Below are 22,593 nucleotides of genomic sequence, written 5' to 3'. Positions count from 1 at the left end.
GTCCCCCTGTACCCTGAAAACGTGCTCTGGAAAGGTCACGAAACGTGGGGTAACTAAAATAATAATAATAATGTAACTTTTACGCTAAATCAAATGTAAAAACACAATAATTACAATTACACTCGTTTTAATTCCTTAAAAAGTGTTTTATTTAGATGTGTAACTCGTCAAATAAAATATATTACAAAGTTAGACACATACACACAACCAGATAATTAATTTTACTTAATCCCATCGTAAGCCTGTACATAGCTCCGACCGACATCCTTAAGTTGTCGGTCGATAACTTTTGGAAGTCGGCCTAGGTTTAAGAAATTACCCCACTTTTTATTTTTTTCAAATTCGTTCAACTTCTACGAGGATAATAACACAAAACTTAGTACGCGTGTACACATTTCTAAAGACGGGCAACGCTCCTGTGATTCAGAAGAATGTGAGGCAGCGATATCAGGTGACCCGTAGGTACCACCATTTGTCATCCTCTTCCAATAAAAAAATGCGAAAGGACTCCCAGTCGTTAAGTAATCTATATGTATAAAAATGAATTGCTGTTCGTTAGGCCCGCTAAAACTCGAGAACGGCTGGACCGATTTGACAAATTTAGGTCTTGAATTATTTGTGAAAGTCCAGAGAAGGTTTAAAAGGTGAATAAATAAAAAAGTGCTCGGAATTAAATAAAAACAACAAATTTGTTTTTCCTTTGATGTGTCCATACATAATTCCTATGAGAGAATTTATTGACGCACGGTTTGACAGTTCTGCTGTGAAAGAATTTCATTACGACAGCAGGGTGCATATTTTACGAAGTAATTCTTGATGTTATGATATATTATTGACAAATTAAAAAAAAAACATTATTTTATTTATTATATACCTACAGAACAACGTCTGTCGGATCAGCTACTTATAAATAATTATTATACAAAATAAATTGAGTATCGTCATATTATGTCATGTCGCGCAATGGTCTAACTCCAAACATTTCAAAATAACAATTATTTAAAATGATCTTGTTTTAAAATTATGTGCAACGAACTCATAACAATGGAAGCCTACATAACATAACGTTGACCTGGTCTTCTTAGCAATTTACCACGTGGGGCCTCACCAAATAAACAGATTTTGGCTTCATCAGAAAATAAAACCTTGCTCCATTCTGTCCACGTCGCAAAATTTTGTGAAAATCTCAACCTTGCAATACGGTGCTAACGGAGTAATTTGGGACCCCTAGCTGGTCGCCGACTGTGACATATCGGCTTCTAGAAGTCTCCTCCTGACATACGCTGTACAACAGTACATACGCTATAATATAGTTATAACTATAGTTATAACTGAGAATAAAACAAAAATATCCAAATGTTGCCATATCGTTCACAACACTGCCGATACACTGATAATTCTTAGTTTTCCGAATCTTAAACAGCATTACAAATAAACGCGGAAAACGTCAGACAACCGAATAAAGCAATCATATGCAAAATGCATATTTGTAAACATTTTGCATAATCTGTGTTTATTCTCAGTTATAACTTTATACCAAGTTTATTTGTAAGAGCATAGATTTTTATATTAATATATTATGATAAATAGTTATTGACAAAACTCTTAATTTGCTTTCGTTGCAATACCATAAGACGTAATATACGATTAACAGAAGTTGAACGTTGAACAAATTCGGGTCGGAATGGTAAACACGTTTCGTATCACTATCGGAAAATTATGCAAATTGTTATCAGCAGTGAGTGAAGCAGGAAACACTAACACCCTCCACATCGTAAACTTGCATTTACTATTTAAATTTCAACAGTTGGTTCTAACATCAGGTTGCAATAGTTACTTTATTTTACTGTACATCGATGAGTTGTCTTCTCATCCCTCAGAAGGCATAAAAAGGCATTTTCTCAAAATTGATTCCTTGAATTCTTTTTAATGTCATTTCTAATATACTAGATACTACTACCGCTTCGGAAACAAATGCGCTCTTTTCAATAAAAATATACAATATAGTACAGTCATTTCTATCACTATAAAAATAATCACAATCTAGTCCCAGGCTGTCCGATCATGTAGATATTAAGCTGTGGAGTAACAGGATTTACGACAGAGCCATTTTTATTTAAACATTTAAATTTATTTATAGATAATGCCTGAACAGTGGCTGGGACTTTATTATACAGTTTTTGGGTGTGTAAATTTCTTCACTATGTCAGTGGAGGCATAACTGCTATTTCGACTGATGTTAAATGATCACCGCCGCCCACATTCTCTTCCAACACCTGAGAAATCACAGGAGCGTTGCCGGCCCTTTAGAAAGGATGCTTTTTGTCAAACGTACCCATGTCGTATCGTCCTGGAAACACTGCACAAGGAAGCTCATTCCACAGCTTTGTATTGGAAGAAAGTTCCTCGAAAGCCGCACTGTGGAGGAAACCAGATAGTGGGGAAGATAATATCCTAAACGCTATAAATAACGCTGTTTCGCAATGGTTGCCATAATCAATACGAAGTCACATGCCCAGAATGTGTACAAAAAAATACATTACTCATGTTTCTGTTTGGTTAGTTTCAGTCAATTATTATAATCGAAAAACTCAACGCGTTTCTTATAAATGATAAGTTAGGTATTTAAGTATACAAAAATACTAATTTAGATAAAAAAGCAAAATGCGACTACGTGTCGCGCTACTTCTAGCTTTTATACATAATATTAACATATAATTGAAAAGCCAATTTATAATTATAACTAGCTATGTTCCCCGGTTTCATCTGCGTATAATATTTAACCTAGTGTAGCTTGTATCACATAAGAGATTGTCATTGACACGCGGGTAAAGCAGTTCTTTCTCTAATTAATCTTTCCGACCTCCTTCATACATATTAAGGCGAAGAGTAAGCAAAAAACACCCAAAACATGGTGTTTTTAGACAAGTTTTGTGGTGAAAGTATCGCATTTCGAGCTATGAATACTATTTAATCCTGTTACACATATCCTTAAGTCTTATTTGTAGGTTGCTAATGCTTGCTGTTGGTTATAGTTAACACTGCCGAGCCTTTTTGAACTACCACTTTTCTTTGAAGTTAAACAAGTTTTTTGACATGGCGTGACGCATTTTTTTTGTACTTCTCTCAGAAAAGTTATTCTTATAGCTTGTCCTTTTTTGTGTAGGTTCATTTATTCAGATTAGTAGTGAATAACGAGGATTGTAAGCATATAAACTGTTTTCCACCCAAGAATTTTGAAAATATTGGCTTTGTTACATAGATGGCGGGCCGGCAGCCGTGAACTCATATCGCTCAAGGTCGCTGGCATTTAGTGTTGCCTTAAGGCTGGCTGAGAGGTGTGTAGTGAATGCCACAGCAGCGTGTACAAGCATTACTGTGGGTCGGATTGAACGGCGCCCGAGCTAGGCAAATTACTGGGCTCGTCATCATCGTTTCATCCGAAAAACGTCCACTGCTGGACAAAGGCCTTCCCAAACTTTTGGGGGGATTTTCCATAATCGTCACGCTTGGCAGGAAAGTTGGCGTTCGCAGTTGATGGTGGTGCTCCCTGGGAAAGATGTTGCTGCTCATCCACCGTTGTTTGTATCCCTAGTCGCCTGTTACGACACCCGCCGGAGATCGGCTGATACTTATCTAGTGTGACACAGGCACAATTGTGTGACTGGTGTAATGACACTTAAATGTTATGTCTCAAACTGGCGAGAACAATTATTGCAATGCCGCTCATAAATGTGGATTCAATCAAGATTCATCACAAGGTGACAATTATTGATGTTTGTGGCAGCTTTCTTGTTCAATTAAACCACAGCGAAAATTATAAAATATTCACAGCACAAATATTTTGTTCGGTTAAAGTATTAAGAGTGATCCAGCCACACAGTTCCAAACGGTGCCACTAGTTAAAACAAATGATAGTCACACAAACTGATAATGTTACAAAATCTCGGAGTGTTTCATTTTAAAATTTAATGTACCGAAATTAATACGTAGGTCACACGTTTGCGTAACTAAAAAAAGCAACATGTTATAACGAAAATATTATGTTTATTACTTTTCAAAATACTATCTTTACGTTTTAAACATTTTTCATGCGATCCAACCATTTTTTAAAACAGGAGGACCACAGATCTGAAGGCATGTTTTCTACGTGCTGATTGAACGCTATCACTGCCTCTTCGGAATTGGTAAAAGTGAAACCTCTCATTAAATCTTTGATTTGGGGAAAATACAGAAATCACAGGGAGGTAGGTCGGAGCTATGTGCAGGATGGGTGACGAGTTGTACTTTTTCGGAAGCTAAAATGACTTAGTTTTTTTGGCCGTGTGTGAAGAAGCGTTGTCATGATGTAGGAGAACGCGGCCTTTTGGTCGTCTTTCGCGTACTCTTTTTAACACTCTGGATAAACTGCATTTATCACGGAGAGTGCTCAGAGGAGTTGTTCGGGTTGATTCCAGCGGCCGAATTCCACCACCAGACATTACGTGCAAAGTACCATCCGCAACATGTAGACGTCTGGCATTCCACAACCGCGCGTTTTGTTAGAAATTTCTTGCCTCGCACAGCCACTTTGTGGAATCAACTACCGGCAGCGGTCTTCACGAACAGAAACGACTTAGGGACCTTCAAGAAAAAATCATTCTCCCACCTTAAAGGCCGGCAACGCATTTCTTGACACACCTGTTGTTGCGGATGTCCATGGGCGGTTGCCTCACCTCTCCCCATCCCGTGAGCCTCTTGCCCGTTTGCCCCCTCTCATATAAAAAAAAAAGTAATGGTAGAATACCACTCGGCATTAACACTCTTTTGATCTTCAAGTGGAATTGTGCAGATGGGACCCGTAGCTGAGAAAAAAAATGTGATCATTTTTTTACCATCGTTTCTCGTCTGCCTCACTTTTGTTGGCTTGTTCTCATTTTCAAACACTCATTCACAAGATTGCGGTTTTTTTTTCGAGTTCAAAACAATAAATCCACGTTTCGTCTCCTGTGACAATGTCATAAACAGCATTAGAATGTCCAAAGTCGTACTTCACTAGCATCTGTGAGTACCATTCCACGCGAGCCCGCTACTGCTCCGCTGTCAGTTCATGAGGGATCCAACGACAACAACGATTCCGAACTCTCAATTCTTCGTGTAAAATTTTCTGAATTGAATGGCTCATACCAATCCCCAATAGTCCTCGTTTTGTCTGATAGGTAGTCAGCGGGTTATTTTTTCAATTAGCCGCTTAACAGTAGCCACATAATTTTCGTTGACGGCAGTTGAAGGCCGCCCTTCACGAAATTCGGCATGTACAGAAACCCGACCTCTCTCAAATTCAGGAAACCATCGCATCACGGTGCTCAAGCAAGGTGTTTCTCTCCCAAAAGCATTTTGAAGACGAGCGGCACAGTCTTGCGAAGAGAGAAAAATTTTAAAATCATAAAAAATCGTCGCTTTAAAATCTTTTCTACTTAATTCCACATTCGTTGCGTACGTAGAAGTGTGATGTGTAATAAAAAACAATTGACAAATGATTTCCCGCCAATTTTTTTTTATAACTAAGAAGGTTGCAACATTTCAAAAAATATAACATTCGAAATTCAAATACTTACGATTAGCTAGAACTTAGAAGTGCAAAACTTTTAGTGTGCCCCGTGTATTATAATATTACATGACCAGTGCCACAATATATCACAGCGAAGCCATTTCTGTCGTGACCCGTGAAGCAGTAATGTAAGAAGCAATAGTGTAAGCATTACTGGGTTTCAGTCTGAAGGGCGCCGTAGCTAGTGAAATTACTGGGCAAATGAGACTTAACATCTTATGTCTCAATGTGACGAGTGCAGTTGTGGTGCCACTTATAATTTTTGGGTCTTTCAAGAATCCTGAGCGGCACTGCATTGCTCCGCTTACTCAAAAACATTGACAATAGTTATGACAGATGACGTCTGTCAACTTGTCAATGTCACTTTGTACTTCCGTTTTATTTCGGAACGGAACTAACAAATGCAACGAACACCTGATGTTTTGCGGTATCGTCTGCTCATGGAAATATACAATAATAATAATTTTAATTATAAAAAAAAATACCCTATACCTAAAGCGTAACGGAACCTTATTTAATTTCAAACCTATTCATATTGCACTGCATCTCTAAGTTTCAAGTAAATTTTAACTTGATGAATCTTGTAAATGAAGATGGAATCTCTTAATTATATAACATTACTGAATCCAAACGAAGTAAGTATCTTATTATATTCATATCATAAGTGAAATGTGAACAAATTTTGCGAAATATGTTGTTTTGCCTACTATTCGAAGTAGTAAGTCTTTTTTTGGCGATGTATATTATGATCGCACAACATACAATTAACTATTGAGTGACCACACCCTCAGGGTATTTAAATAATATAATAATTGTTAAAAAAAATTATAAAAAAACAAGGGTCCCGCTGAGTATCTTTTGCCTGTTCTTCTGACATCATTTTCCTAATGGATTATAGAATGACTTTCAATAAGTGATTTAAATCCCCTCTTAGAAATTATTATAAAAACATTTGAATTTGAATTGGATTACAATTATCAACTAAAAAAACATTAAAGTAACGGTCACATACTAATCTATACATAATATATATACACATATACTAATAAGATACGATATCTCTGAAATTATAAGGAATAACACTTGCCAAATTAACAGATTTTACGAAATTTCCCCCGCAAGGAAGGTTGCGGAGGATAATTAAAAATAACTTTTAATTTAAAACTATATCTTCATTATACTTATAAAATTTGGCAACAGAGGCTACATATGACCACGCTATACTCTCGTACATATAGTTCTGTTACTACTTGTTGCATCCACGTGAATGACGTCACGGACAACAGCTAGTAGGTATTGGATATAGATGTTGGACAATTTCTCTGAATATGGTCCTTTAATGCGTAAACGTAGCTTCTCTTGAGGAACTCCGACTACTTGAGATACGTCAGCTAACTGCAAAATATATAGTAATATTCATGAAATTAGTCAATGTTAGCAGTTCATTGATCACATTGGTCACAGTGACACAGGACTGCACTGAACTCTAATAAAGTCGCTGTACAAACCATCACCATAGATAGTGTTGGATATCAATAATCTGAGAATACCAGTACCTAAAGGTGCTGTGGGTACTAAAGTATCCACAGCACCTTTGCCCAGCCGAATAGGAAATAAGAATCAAAATGTTCACAGATGGAAGTGAGCACAGTGTGTTTAACACACAGCAGCGATAAGTGCTTATCGGGCATGGCTAACTACGATTTCTATGGCTTGGTAAATAACGTTTGGTTCAGGTCGAGATATCAAGGAGATTGCAAGCAGCTATCGAACCAAATATTTAATTAAAATATACGTTTGTTACTTCGCTCATTTACATACAATACCAATTATTATTACGGCGTTATACGAGTATTAACTTAATCAGTTCGTTTAATTATTGGATATCTACAATATCGGTATGTGCTCAATTTAGAAATTAACTTTACAATTCTGTTGTTCTATCTAATCACTTACCATCAGGCGACCCCGTTTGTCCTCATAATACCATAAAAAGGTATTTATGTCGAATAGTACAGAAAATACAAAGCGATAGAAAATCGTGAAGAACGGAATAATTATCTATTTCGTAGCTATTTACGTATGTTCTAATTTAACTAAGTGTCGTGATGTCATCACATCACTAACATTGTTATATAAAAATTTAATACAGTATTGTGATGAGTCTACAGTAAATACAAAATGACGGCTTACAGGGTTGTGATCAAAGTGGTCGATTTTGACATACGCGTCTCGCGGTAAGCCTGCGTGAAGTAACGCTATTAGGGAAGATGTTCTACTGGTCGGGGCACCAATATCATACGCCAATATAGTAATAAATATAATATATAAATATATTAATTTATGTTGACAATAAGTGAATCATTCTTCAAATACAAGGGGTGTTAAATGGCAAATAATATACTGAGATGTTTTAATAATTGTTCAATGAAAGTCGCGCTGGACTGACATAAGTTATTGTAGTCATTGAACTTCTACAGATTTCGTAATTAGATTTTTTTTTAAGCTATTGCATAGCTTCTATCGCGGGCCTTGAGCGTGGGGACCGAATCCAGAAATTCCGTAACGAAAATAACCTAACACTTACTTACTAGATGTATATAGATATTTCGGCACGCTTTTTACAGTTGCCGTGGAACAGCGGTTATCACATATGCTCGTTGTGCAGCAGGTCCCAGGTTCGAGCCTTTTTATCACGTTTTTTTAATTTTTATTATTATGACAAGCATTTTTATTTAGTTTCACCTGTCCCGTTGTCTGTCTGTAATCAAATCAATAATTATAATTGCATAAGTTGATAAAAATGCTATGCAATAGCTTTACCGCGGCAGTCAGTAACATTTTTAAAATGGCCAATCAGCCTTAGAGGTCATCAAACATTAGCTTCGATCGCTGCTAATAAAGTGTATTACGACCAGCTTGCTTTGAGCTGCGCACTTAATGTCATTGGGAGGCGTATTAGTTATTTGTGAGGTCAACAAGCTGTGGTCGAAGGAACCGCGACCTGTGGGCCTCACATTCATTACAATAGCTAATGAAACACCGTCATCATTTGTATTTTGTTCGAACAATCTAATCACACAGAAACTAAAACTAACAGAAAAAAACTGTGCTTTTATGAAACCACAACCAAAGTGATTTTTTTTTTCACAAAGTAACATATAAATAACAGCAAAGAGTCGAAAGAAAAAAGTATAATGTAATGTAATGACAAAAAAAACATGTACACCCAGACAGAAGTGATAACTTAAAGTTATCTAAGTTAAAGTTTAATATTAAGATAGTTTAACTTGAGAAAACTTAGGTTATAACTTCTCTTATTTTTTATTTTTATTTATTTATCATATTACATATACCGATATAAAACTAGGTCAACTTAGCATCTAAAAAAACCACAATCTAACACAACTCACAACTTATGCTATAAATTAAATGAACAACAGTGAAAATATTTTAAAAGACATAAAAACTCATAAATATAACTTATAAATATGACTTAGCAGGTTCAAATTCTCTTAGCTGTTATAATTTATGTAATAGATACTCTTTTAGTCTGTAATTAATGTATGTTTATATGTATATTTATATGATAATTCAAGTAAAGGTTATCTTTACATATATAATTCTTCTGTGAGTGTGTATGTCACTGAACTCCTCCTAGACGGCTGGACCGACCGATTTGGATGAAATTTTTTGTGTGAGTTCAAGGGGATTCGAGGATGGTTTAGATTCACAATTGAACTACCTGCTAAACGGCTGGACCGATTTTGATGATTTTTTTGTTTGTTTCAGTGAATTTGAGATTGGTTTAGATTCTGAATTCCGTCCATATAATATAATTCTCCTGCTCATGTGTATGTTAGTGAACTCCTGCTAACGGCTGCACCAATTTTTCAAATTTAAGACGTGTGTACAGGACAACGTCTGTTGGGTCCACTAGTTTATTAATAAAATCTTTTATTGATTATAAAATAATATATTATTTTCGTGTTTGTTACAAATGTTGAATATGTAGCCTATACTACATACATATGTACATACATACATTAGAATTTTGTGTGTGTTCATTATTAGTATCATTATTTAAACATATAAAGTTACAATTGATTAGAGTGAGACTAAGGTGAGTCAGATAGACTGGCGCCGTAACGCGTTACGTTACGACTTCAAAACCGCCTATCGGTAAAATTAAGAATAAGAAATTGAAGGTTACATTATTATCACATATCAATATAACGTATTTATTGAATAATAAAGAATATCGCAAACGTCACAAACATTATTAATAATTAATTTATTTAATACAAAAGTAATAACAAATAAACAAACACATTTGGAGATTTAAAAACAAATATTACTGAACAATTTTAATCTATTTTTATACGACGACCTGTATAGTCGAGTGGTTAGCGATCCTACCTACTAAGTCCCGGGTTCATATCCCGGTAGGTGCAAGCATTTATATGATGAATATGGATGTTTGCTTCCGAGTCATGGGTTTTTAAATGTATTTATGTATGTTATATGAATTTATGTATGTTTAAGTAAGTATATTGACTTGTATTAAATATATTATTATCTTGTAACCCATAACACAGGCTCATATGCTTAACTTGGGGCAAGATGATTTGTGTAAAAAGTGTGTCAATATTATTATTATAATTTTTTTAAACTGTTCAATTTTAACTGTTACAAAACGTTGGTTAAAACAAAAAACAATCTGAGTTCACGTCAAGTCGCGCCTCTGGGTTGTATTATAAGTATAATACAACCAGCAAGTGCTGGACTTAGTCAAATTTAACGTTAACTGTAACGCTGACTTTAACATTGGTGAATAAAATATCAAGTCAATATCGAATATTTATTTGAAACTTTTGAGACGACGCTATTTAGCTATTTAAGTACGTTAACAGTTACGATTAACAGTTAAAGTTATGACGTTATCTAAAAATTGTCAAATGATGCAACTAATTTTTTTCTTAATCGGTACTATATAGTATTTTCTTTGATTAACGCGAGTGTTACATATTTAAATACACATACATATATACATAATAACACATATGTAAAGGGTATTAGTCATAGTCATATAGTCATAGTCATATTGACACACTTTTTACACAAATTATCTTGCCCCAAGTTAAGCATATATAGCCTGTGTTATGGGTTACAAGACAATGATATATTTAATACAATATACTTACTTAAACATACATAAATTCATATAAACATACATAAATACATTTAAACATCCATGACTCGGAAACAAACATCCATATTCATCATATAAATGCTTGCACCTACCGGGATTCGAACCCGGGACCTCTAGCTTAGTAGGTAGGATCGCTAACCACTCGGCTATGCAGGTCGTCGTACAGACAGAATTAGCAGGATCCTAAAACGTGCTTCAGTTAATACTATTTTCAAGCCACACAAGAAGATCCAGCAATTCTTGAGACCAGTAAAGTGTTCATTCCACTGCAAAATGCAGGTGTCTATAAACTGGACAGCGACTGTGGCCTGTCTTACATTGGGCAAACCAAACGTAATATCTCAAGCCGACTTAAAGAATACATTGCGGATGTCAAACACAGACGTCACTCTAAGTCAGCTGTATGTGAACACATAACAGACCGTCCTAACCACTACATCCGGTTCGACCAACCAAAAGTTTTGCTAAAAGAGAATAGATATCTCCCAGGAATGGTACGTGAAGCCATCGAAATTAAAAAACACCCAAATTTCAATAGAGAAGATGGTCTAAAATTATCTAACACCTGGGATCCAATAATCTCTAAATTAAAACCTATAACTACACATACCAAAAAAGAAGAGGACACTGTCAGTAAATTTTGCCGAAAACCATCTGTGTACAGCAAATACCACCTCCGAGGCGCTAAACTTCATTATGACAACTATGACCAATACTATCTTTGACTCACTTCATCTGCAGTCCCCCTGAAAACGAGAATTGGAAAGGTCTTGAAACGTCGGGTTAACTAAAATAAAAATGTAACTTTTACGCAAACATCTAATGTAAAACCGTGACAATTACACGCGTTTTAATCCGGTACTATATACTAACACGTTCACACAAACCACCTGACCTGTTCGGATGTTATACTAACAGTTTATTATGTTGAAGGTCATCATGGGCGACCGAGCTGCTGCAGAACGGGCCTGCAAGGATCCCAACCCCATCATCGACGGGAGGAAGGCCAATGTCAACTTAGCGATACTCGGAGCTAAGCCGAGAGGGAACTTGGCACCAGGTAACTTAATTTAATAAAATAAATTTTTTTAAAGCCCTGGATGATACAATACTTGACGGGTGCAGTTTAATGTCAATGGTACCTAGGCAGATGATTACGGATCATCGGATATATCATGCGCTTAGATCACTTATACGTCTGGATAGACTGGGACAGCTGGGAAAACGTCGAAAAAAACGATAAAAGAATGATGTTGACAATTATTAACCTCTATTTTGAGCAATTCACGCACACTAACACAAAGTGACATGCAAGTCGCTTGTGTTGTTTATGACATTAAAGGACGACGCCAGCAGGCCGTTCAGCCCAGGACAATACAGTGCCGCACTACGACTGCGCTCGTCACCTTCATACATAATAGTCTCATTTGCCCAGTAATTTCACTAGCTACGGCGCCCTTCAAACCGACACACAATAATGCTTACACATTACTGCTTCACGGCAGAAATAGGCGCCGTTGTGGTACCATGGAATCTAGCCGGCATCCTGTGCAAAGGAGCCAACCACTGGCATTTGTTTACCTCTTAGGGATAACCCCATTAAGCATTTTTTATCTTTTACTATTTTTGAGAAATGACTTATTTTTCGAAGTGATTTTAAGCAATACAATAATCCTTATCTAATTGAATTGTGTATTTTACATATATGGCCGTAATTTAGTAAGTTAAAGGTATATTTTCTAAGATATTACAGATAAAACATGCATATTGAGAGATAAATACCGGGATCACTCGTCATTAATAATTATAAATGTACACGAGTATCTTAAACTATGGTTACAACGACATCGTGTCTCATACACGCACAAGTGACGCTAATTGTTCACTGCAAACGTTTGAGACCTTATATTTTCCATGGTCGATGATACCCTACCGAGAACTAGGTATGAGTATATAAAACTATTTAAAATTTTCTAATGTTGTTGCAATTGTTTTTCAATGATTTAAATAAAATACTTTTTATACGCTTTATATTAGCGTCACCTGTATGTTTGTAACCGACTTATTTGGGCGCGATTTTGACCCACTTTAAACGGCTAAATTTCGTTCAAACTTTGTAGATTTATCGAGGACCGATGACATTACACTAATTTGACTAAAAAATGAAAAATAAATAATAATAGTTAAAAAAAACCTAAAAAGCACGCTTTATTTAAAATTCAACTAAAAAATAGAAAATAAATTTAAATTGAAAATAGTGTAAAAAAAATATATTTTATTGTAAAAAAAAAGCGTGGGGTGCGTGCTTTTTAGTTTTTTTTAACTATTATTTTTAAGGGATTAAAACGCGTGTAATGGTAGGTGTAATGTGATCCTCCAAACGTCGTGTTCAATAAATAACATCCTTCTGAAAGTATTTTTCTAAAGTTTTTATAATCTTGACAAGTGACAATCTTATTCACGTGTCTATAACTCACGATGTTTCTAGAATGCATTGATAAAATAATTTAAATGTCTTAGACCGACAGTATGGTGCGACAAAAAATATTTATCATTCGGCTTCGTGGGTGACGGCTATTCTTTGTGGGAGCAAGTCGGAGTTTCAACTAAATTTGCTTATTTCGTGTTATAATATCTGTCACTGCCATTGAAATTATCAACTAGTACACAACTCTCAAGGGTAACTGTTATAATGTTATAAAAGAACAGCTTCGTACTATTATTAATCTTAAACCACTACTTGACTGATAAAAAAATGTTTTCCAAATTGTTTTTTCATCTTATTTGTTTGTTCAGTCAGGGTCATCAATACTGTAAACTATTACTGCATAATAAAAAAAGGCCTGTAAATAAAATTTAGGCCGATATTCGGATATGCTATATCAGTTATTTTGTCATGCACACACACACACAACGTGATTGGTTCTCGGCATGACAAGATTGCGGTAACCAAGGGTAAGTGATTCGCGTGCTTGACATATTATTGTCAATGTTTGTCAGAAATGTGGACGATGTATGCGTTATGTATGACGGGATCAGTCATGATAAAAGAAGTGGATTTTTGAACTATACAGTATACTAGCTAGATTATTGTATACCATCAAAAAAAACGCGTTTACTTTTCTAAAAGACCGGCAACGCTTCCGTGATTCCTCTGGTGCTACACGAGAATATAGCCGACGATGGTTTGCATTTAATAATTTTTGAGTATTCAATTTTTGTACTTAGATTATACATGAATTTTCAATAATAAATTAATTGTAACCGTCATGAAATTGATGAAAATTCACAAAAATACACAAACTTAAACACAAATTTATAGGCTTAAAAAGAAAAATGTAGAGAAAATCATTTGAGATGCCGTATTAGGTATCATTAGTAGTAGTAATAATTTCCATGTCTCCTTGAACAGCTTTTATCCATAATCTCCACAATCCCTGCCTTATTCCTATAAATTTAAAATAACGTAAAATAAGAAAGGGCAGCACGTGCACATTTTTTTATACGAAGAGTAGCAAGAGTCGAAAAAAAGAGAACATAATCGAAAAACAAATATATACAACAAAATACCATCCCACAATAAGGCAAAATTAAAACATAATTAGTTAGTAAGTAAATTAAAACTGAAATATTTTTTAGTTTCTATTCCTTATACAATTTATCTTCATTCTTTTATAGAACTTCTATAATAAAAACTTAGTAAAATGTGCTACTATCTACAGTATGCATAATGCCATCCGTTTCTGGGACTCGCCTATATAATAAAACTGATACAATTAGGAAACTCAGGCGAATTATGTTGCCGAGTAGCTTCACTGTGTCAGATGTACAACAACAGACGTAACAAAACACGATATCGGTGTATTCGTCATTTGTGTCATTTTGAAACATACGCTGTTCATTTTGATCAAGCTCAAATTTAAACTACAATCGTGAGTGTATTTACTTCAAACAAGACGGCGTCATCCTAGCGAGAATCTTGTAAAAAAACGAGATAGCCGAAATCCACTACGTTTTAAGTAACTGTTCATTTTCAAACCTAACCGATATATACTTCGTCGCCATATTGTTTATACCTGTTTGAAATAGTAATACTATTTCAAACAGGTAGTATTTACATCCTCTTTTCACGGCGCCAAATTGTAAAACACAACCAATGCACGCGTGATATGTTGTTGTATAGAAGAACCCTTTGAAAACTTTTTTTTTGTTAACCTGCCAGTTATCTTCGCAGCTTCGGTACGCATTAATCCTACTTGCAAAATATTCAAACAGCGTTTTTAAGTTTAATTTTTAACGCAGCTTGGTCGCTTTTAGTACCATCCTATTTAGATTTCTATGACTTAAACAGAAAACAACTGGATCGGTTGTAATAAAAGTCGTCTAACAGCCGGTATCTAAATCGCTAAGTTTTATTATCTGTGGGATACAAGATAGTTTGGCGGCAATCCAGCTACATTATCCACTACGGTTATATTTTAAAGAGACTAATAAATATTACCAATTAGTATAATATAGTAATATATTTAGTTAGCATTGTCATCATTTTGCACATTATTAAATTCATTTAGTGTAATTTTTTTTCCAATATAAAAATTTTTGTTTTATGAATCACACAGAATCTTGCTTATATTCGAAGCTGAAGGGCAATTTATACCTACTTCAATATTATTCCTACCTATAGGCAGGTCTTCTCTCTCAGAGTGCCATTTGTTTCCGAAGCGGTAGTAGTATCTAGAGTATATTAGAAATGACATCAAAAATAATTCTAAAGGAATAAATTATGAGAAAATAAGCCTTTTTAATAAGGATTTTAAAAACATTCATCAGTCATCAGAACATCTCAGATATCTTTTATCTATTGTGATCTGGAGAAAGACACACAGATGAGAACATATTTTTGTATTGACCAACCTATTACCTTGTTTAACCCCATTTAATTAATTACAACATTGAAATTAAAACGTTTTCTAACTTTGAACAAGATTCATATTATATATATATATATATTGTATTGCCCGCAGAGCCTGATTTGTATATTACAGCCATTGTTAAATGATCTATTTGGTTTAAAAGAGTGTCCGTTGAATTTCTTGTATGTTCTTCTCACGAGCTCAACTTCTTCCGAACATATAGTGGATTCAGTAATTCAAATTAAATATTTATAGTGATGATTCAAAATAACTTATTTTCAGCCTAATAGAACTTGACTATGACAGTTGAATCCATTGATTTGATTGTCCATTTACGTACAATTAACAATTTTCAATTCTGTTTCACTTAATACAGTAATGTTAACACTACATATAATTATATAATATCCGGACGACCGAGCCTTGCTCGGATTGTATGAGAATGTACAAAACTTGAACAAAAAAAAAACTAATAGGACATCTGGATTCGAACCGGGGTCTTCTGCTTTCCGGATCACCCAATGTCCCATCTGAGCTATAATAGTCTTGTAAATAGTGGCGAAATTTACCTTTGTATTCTAATGTTTCTCATTCAAACATGGATAAAACCATTTTTTTTAAATTGAAACCTAGCTAGATCGATTTATCACCCCCGAAATCCCCTGCATACTTAATTTTATGAAAATCGTTGGAGCCGTTTCCGAGATTCAGATTATATATATATACAAGAATTGCTCGTTTAAAGATATAAGATATTTATCACCTTGCTACATTAATGAATGTTCATTCAACTGTCGTGTACCGCCACGTGTTCACCCTCTCCCAAGAAGACATACAAATTCGGAAAATTTCCAACAAACAAGAGTGTTTCAAACAATTGTTTTTCCTTTTTTCAGCCGTCGATTTTCCAGCATCACGCTGTGTAGTGAGCGATATATTCTTTATTTAAATATTATAACGCATTTTAATTGTCAAATACGTTTTTTTTGCATTGTCGTCGATTCGTTAGGCTGCCGAAAGAAACTCAACAATTTGGGGTTTATTAAGTTTTCAAGTTTTAAGTGACCGAGGTCAGGTTCGGGTCAATGTAAGAACTTGGATAAACGTGCTTTACCAATTAATATGAACACTGACACTAACTTAATGTGTCGCTTGTTGTAGTCATTATAATTGAAACTAGAACAGCTTGTATTAATATTTGTTTTAATCGTTAGTTATATGTTTGATATTGTAACAGCATGAATTTAATATGTAATACAGAGTTATTATATCCCAATGATAGATTCAAACTAAATTCAAGCAAAAATATGTATTTATTTCACTGTGTGTATTTCATTAGAGATAAAGGCCTTAAAAACGGCAAGAGAAATAGGGCTAAAAATATACAACCCTGTTTGTGTTAGTATGGTCGAACGTACACCTTCCTTAAAAGCCGGCAACGCTCCGGTGATTCCTCTGGTGTTGGAAGAAAATGTGGGCGGCGGTGATCACTTAACACCAGGTGGTGTAACAAAAAAAAACTTGCGGACGCTTTATATATATGGCCGAAAAAATATCGTATATTGTTTGATATTTTATTCTCAATGAAGCGTGAATTTAAAGTGATGTTTTACATATTACACGTCCGGTTACAATATACATACTCGTATATTTTCCCTTTGTTGCAACTCTACCTAAATTAATACGAAACGTTTTATTTGTATTAACAATTAATGTTAATATATAGTAATTACAACATTACTTTTGTATGGAATACCTTAATAATATAATAGTTATATTAATTATAATAATATACGGTACGGTGTTATCGTGTTCACGAATTATGATAACGACGATATCTTTTATCGCGTGATAAATTTTATTTAATAATTTATCTGAAGGTGTAACTGATATTACATAGAAACTATATTGATGTTGTTCCATCAGCTGTAAATGATTTAAGGGATAAATGATTTAAGGGTATAATATCTTTCAGTTTCGTCAAAATTGGGATAATAATATAAACATTCTTTCAGTCAATTATTGAGCCAGACAGAGTCAGGTGGCGTGACAAGTGTTTTATAATCGTTAAATTATCACACGTCTTCATTATCATTCCATTATTATCTCACAACTGATATTAAAAATTGGGTCGATATATTATTATAGATTTTTTATTGAGTTTACAGGTATCTTCGGATACTGTCATTCCAAACAAATATAATTATTATTGGTAAGTTTACCAAAAACAGTGAACGTTTTGGCTTTGAGGACACGCGGCAACTGCCACTCTCTATACAGTTCACACATATCGTGTAACGGTCCTAAATCTGACGCTCTTGTGTAACGCTACAATCTGACGCCTGAGAGCGATCCGAACATCCGTATAAAAGCTTCGAAACATAAAATATCAATTTCCGCGGTCACCACGTAAGGCTTACATCTGCTTGAAATCGGTTAACACACACGATTCTCAAAAGAAATAGATAGTGCTGTGCTAAAATTTAATTTTAATTGTAAATTAAATTCATAATATATTCTCAAACTGTACTAATTATATCGACAAGGAGGACAAACGAGCGTACGGGTCAGCTGTTGTTAACTGATCACTGCCGCCCACATTCTCTTGCAACACCAGAGGTATCACAGGAGCGTTGCCGGCCTTTAAACGTACACCAAAATGAAATCAGTATTCTAATGTGACGTCATCGGGTAATCAACCGAACCCTCCGCCCCTCCGGAAGTCCCTAAACGCTTGCAACCGGAAGCTTCCAGGAGCCTTGTTAATTGATTGGCTCCAGCACGCAACCCTTGTGAATGTAAGCTGGATTCTCCTGTGAAATTTATTGACCAACTGTTGCAGTTGTGCTAATATGCACAGACGATTTACGTTGAGCGTTTAACTGAATGGAGACGGAACTACCTAAATATCGCAACCTATAGAAACACGACTACTACTATTGTGATATTATGATAACTTTTATTAACGATATTTTAATATATTTTTAATTAATTAAGTTCGCCTGGTTCTAAGTTATATAATATAGCCCTGTCCATTACAATTGTCAAGCTTTTGTTCATTCTTTCAAAACTCAATTATGAGATTAAAAACTGTTTTTCGATTGAAGAAATTCAAGCCCTCTCCAGCGGTAACCGGTAAGTTATTTTATGAAACGTGTATTGACATTTGAATGTGTGAGATATACACACAGTGTTGATAGTCGAGCTGAGCTAAGTTCTCCTTGGAATTAAATGTTTCCTTGAGCGAAGCTAATTTGACACACTCCAGGAAATTAATTATGTCTTAAATGTACGTGACAACTAATTATTAACTCGTTTTAAACTCTTAGTTGGAGTTCATTTGTCTACTTCAAATAGATTTAAATAATTTTTATTGAAGACGTATTTTTAATTTTGTCAAAGCATTTAACATATTATGTTACCGGCCAAACCCGATTTTAGGACAGTTAATAGTTAATCCTTGGCCAATCCACTTTATCCTAGGGGATTCTATTCATTCAGGGGATAGGATAAACCGGTACAGACTAGGATAAATTAGTTTGGAGTAGTTTTTATTAATTCTGCCATGTTTAAGGGCATTATAAAACACCAGAACGACTAAAATCATGAAGATTTTTTATTTTAAACGCTCATGCAGCATTCATTTGATGACGTTTTGTTATTTGAAACAGAGCCTAGAGTAGGGCCTTCGTGTTCATCGTTGCCGCAATAAAAGACGTTCTGGATGAGGAAGACTTTAGAAAGATGACCCAACGGAACTTGAACCTAGGGCGGACTGTGTGCTACGGTGAATTGAGATTAGTTTAATAAAAGCTTAAAGAGTAAGTACCTGGGTACTAGGGACCTCGTACTCCCCGATGAGTGCGATGATTATAAAGCTCTAACCGATTCCGAGGCAGAAATCTTGTTTCTGTAGTATTTGTTATTAGATTGTAGGTACTAACCATGGTGTTACTAATAGGAGTCCAATAACCAATAGTACAAGTAATTAAATATTATTCCTTATCTATGACTAAAAATTTCATCATTTATAAGTCCAAAATAGAGTAGTTAGGTACATCACATACAGACAGACTGCCATTAAAGTACATTCGAGAAGGATGTATTGCTAAAATGTAAATATATTATTTTTATTACAAATGCATTAATTTAAATATTGCATTAATCGTTCGCGTTCTAAAAATGTCCATCTCAAGGACAGAGGTTTTTGTCAAATAAATTTAAAATTGTTAAAATCCTATGATATTCATCGACTCTCATAATTTTTTTTTATAATTTGATCATAACATGCTCCTGGCATGCAAATATTTGATACTGACATTTGATGGGCACATCCAATGACGTTCTATACATACGTCATTAAACACATCACTAATTTGATATAAAATTAAACTCAAATAGTCCCAGGCCATCACTATTGATCTTTATTTGTTTCTTGTGTGACGTATTTATTTGTGAAGGTTGATTTTGATTAACAGGAGTAGTGTGAGCCCTGACAGACCGAGATATTGAAATGTTGTCTGAAGTGTTTTTTAGTCCTAATTGGGACCCTTTCTTATGCTTTGAGCATTAAAACGGTAATTTATTTTGTTTAAATGTTGCTCAATTGAAAAAAAAAATCTCACCCGTAAACAAAATTTTTCTGTGACCTCCCTTTGCGTACCGCTTCGGTAATTGTTTCGATTTATTTTAATACCACCCTATTTTTTTTTAATTATTAGTTAAGAAATCTGCAATGCTGCAAGTCCTAAGTCATCTTTTTGAATACACGACATGTTTCTAGGTGTTATCTTCATCTCCCGAGATAAAATCTTATGCTTTCGGTCAGGATTTCTTCGAATTTTTCCCTTACTGCTTTGACCACCTTTTTCGTACCAACACTACGTGGACGGCCATATCTTTTTTCTGTCACAAACAGAGGAGGTATCATTGTACCTATTAATAGCCCTGTACACAAACATTTTACTAATACCAAGCGTATGGAGAGCTTAAAAAATTACATTTGGCTCCATACCTACTTTATCACCCCACTCCATTTTAATATCGCAAAATGTTGTACAATATATTGGCGCCAAAATGAGAAAACTCAATGAACAATCATATACAAATTCAAATGTAATATTTTGTTTATTTTTTTATTGTAACAGTATTTATGGCCAGTCTGGCCACTACACTAAATGTAATAATCTTATAATATTAGTTTACATAATTAATTTACAAATTAACGCTGATTTAAATAATATAACAATTAATTTTATTGGGAGCAGTTAAATTTCGAACTATGCTTTTGGAATGTAGTATAATAAGTTTACCGTTTTCTAGAATTCTTAAATCTAAAAATGGACTCAGCTAATGTTTGCTAAAACTTAAAAATCCTGTATTTTACTAAGTAACGCCCTCTTTTATAATTAGATACGCATCAACAACATTGGTACGACGACACAATACAAGTAACAGAACAGAAGCGTAACTCAGAGATCTCCTTGTAATTTATACCTACGTGTGGGCGGAGCGCTAGGGTTGCTACAGACGGCGCGGCGCAGCTAATTTAAGGCGACACTAAACGCCAGCGACCTTGAGCGATATGAGTTCACGGCTGCCGGCCCGCCATCTATGTAACAAAGCCAATATTTTCAAAATTCTTGCGTGGAAAACACTTTATAAGCTTACAATCCTCGGTATTCACCTTATTATATAACTATAACCAACAGCAAGCATTAGCAACCTACAAATAAGACTAATTAAGGATATGTGTAACAGGATTAAGTAGTGTTCATAGCTAGAAATGCTATACTTTCACCACAAAACGTGTCTAAAAACACCATGTTTGCGTGTTTTCTGCTTACTCTTCGCCTTAACTCGGACAGCGACAAGTCTCGGCAGCGTACGGCGTGGTACTCAATAGTTTTGTCACCCCAAGATTGCTTAGCAGCTATGTGTAAGTGTGCGTGCATCGATTGTGGCGCTCTAGTATCAAGTTCATCATCAATCAAAGTAGTGTGTTACTGTATGGTGACGACGACCAGCTGTCCTACCTACAGCAGCAACGACCTTCACAAACGTGTCGTGCATTATGAAACTACACAGAAACATAATTGTATGCATTCGAATGGCTTGATAACATATAATATATCGTTATCACGACTCATATATCATTTAAAGCTGCTCTATGAAATACCATGAAATTATAGTTAATTCCATTGCATTTCAAACTGCGCTGCCGATTGCTTTACGATCGTATCAATGTAGACTAACATTAATTTAATTCTATGATAAGTTAATTTTACAGCATAAGGAAAAATATGTAATAATATACAAAAATAAATAGAGAAAAGGGAGGTACCTACTCATATGGAATCCGAAAACATATCTATACATAATATATATCTATATAAGAGAATGTATGTTTGTATGTAAATAATAATAATAACTCCTAAACCACTGATCGTATCGACATGAACCTACCACCATTCGATGCTAAATTTATCCTAGATGGTTTATGGCTACTTATTTTTTTATTGTTTTTTATTTTTTATTATTATTATTTCCATTTAAAATTCGCCCAGCAAAGCGGGCGGGATCGGCTAGTGTACTTATATATCGTTCTACGAAGAAATTGTATCGAATGCACATCACCCCATCTGAATACATTCAGTAAATGCAATGTTTTTCATTTTTAAACAAAAATAAATTAAAACAAAAATAAAAGATATATGGGAGCGTACATTGGCTCATTACGTAATCCGTTTTAAAATAACGTAATAATAATAATTTTGTATCTTTTACTGACGGTTATGAAGACAAATACAAAATACACTCGATCACGGATTACGTCTTAAGATGCCCTCTGCAATCTTCAATCAACTTGCCTGTATTAA

General features: G+C 34.7%; 1 protein-coding gene across 1 annotated transcript in view; it reads left to right on the top strand.

The window, feature by feature from the left end:
• The window catches only part of LOC126969599 (RNA-binding protein 24-B-like), a 54,110-nt gene that overhangs the window by 7,742 nt on the left and 23,775 nt on the right, over positions 1-22,593 (top strand). The window contains exon 2 of the mRNA XM_050815142.1: positions 11,736-11,862. Within this exon, the coding sequence (XP_050671099.1) occupies positions 11,736-11,862 (127 nt within the window). The remainder of the gene's footprint in view (positions 1-11,735; positions 11,863-22,593) is intronic.

This window comes from Leptidea sinapis, chromosome 18, assembly GCF_905404315.1.
Source record: "Leptidea sinapis chromosome 18, ilLepSina1.1, whole genome shotgun sequence".
Lineage (NCBI taxonomy): Eukaryota > Metazoa > Arthropoda > Insecta > Lepidoptera > Pieridae > Leptidea > Leptidea sinapis.
The sequence above is the reverse complement of the archived record's forward strand: the minus strand, read 5'-3'. Positions and strand labels throughout refer to the sequence as shown.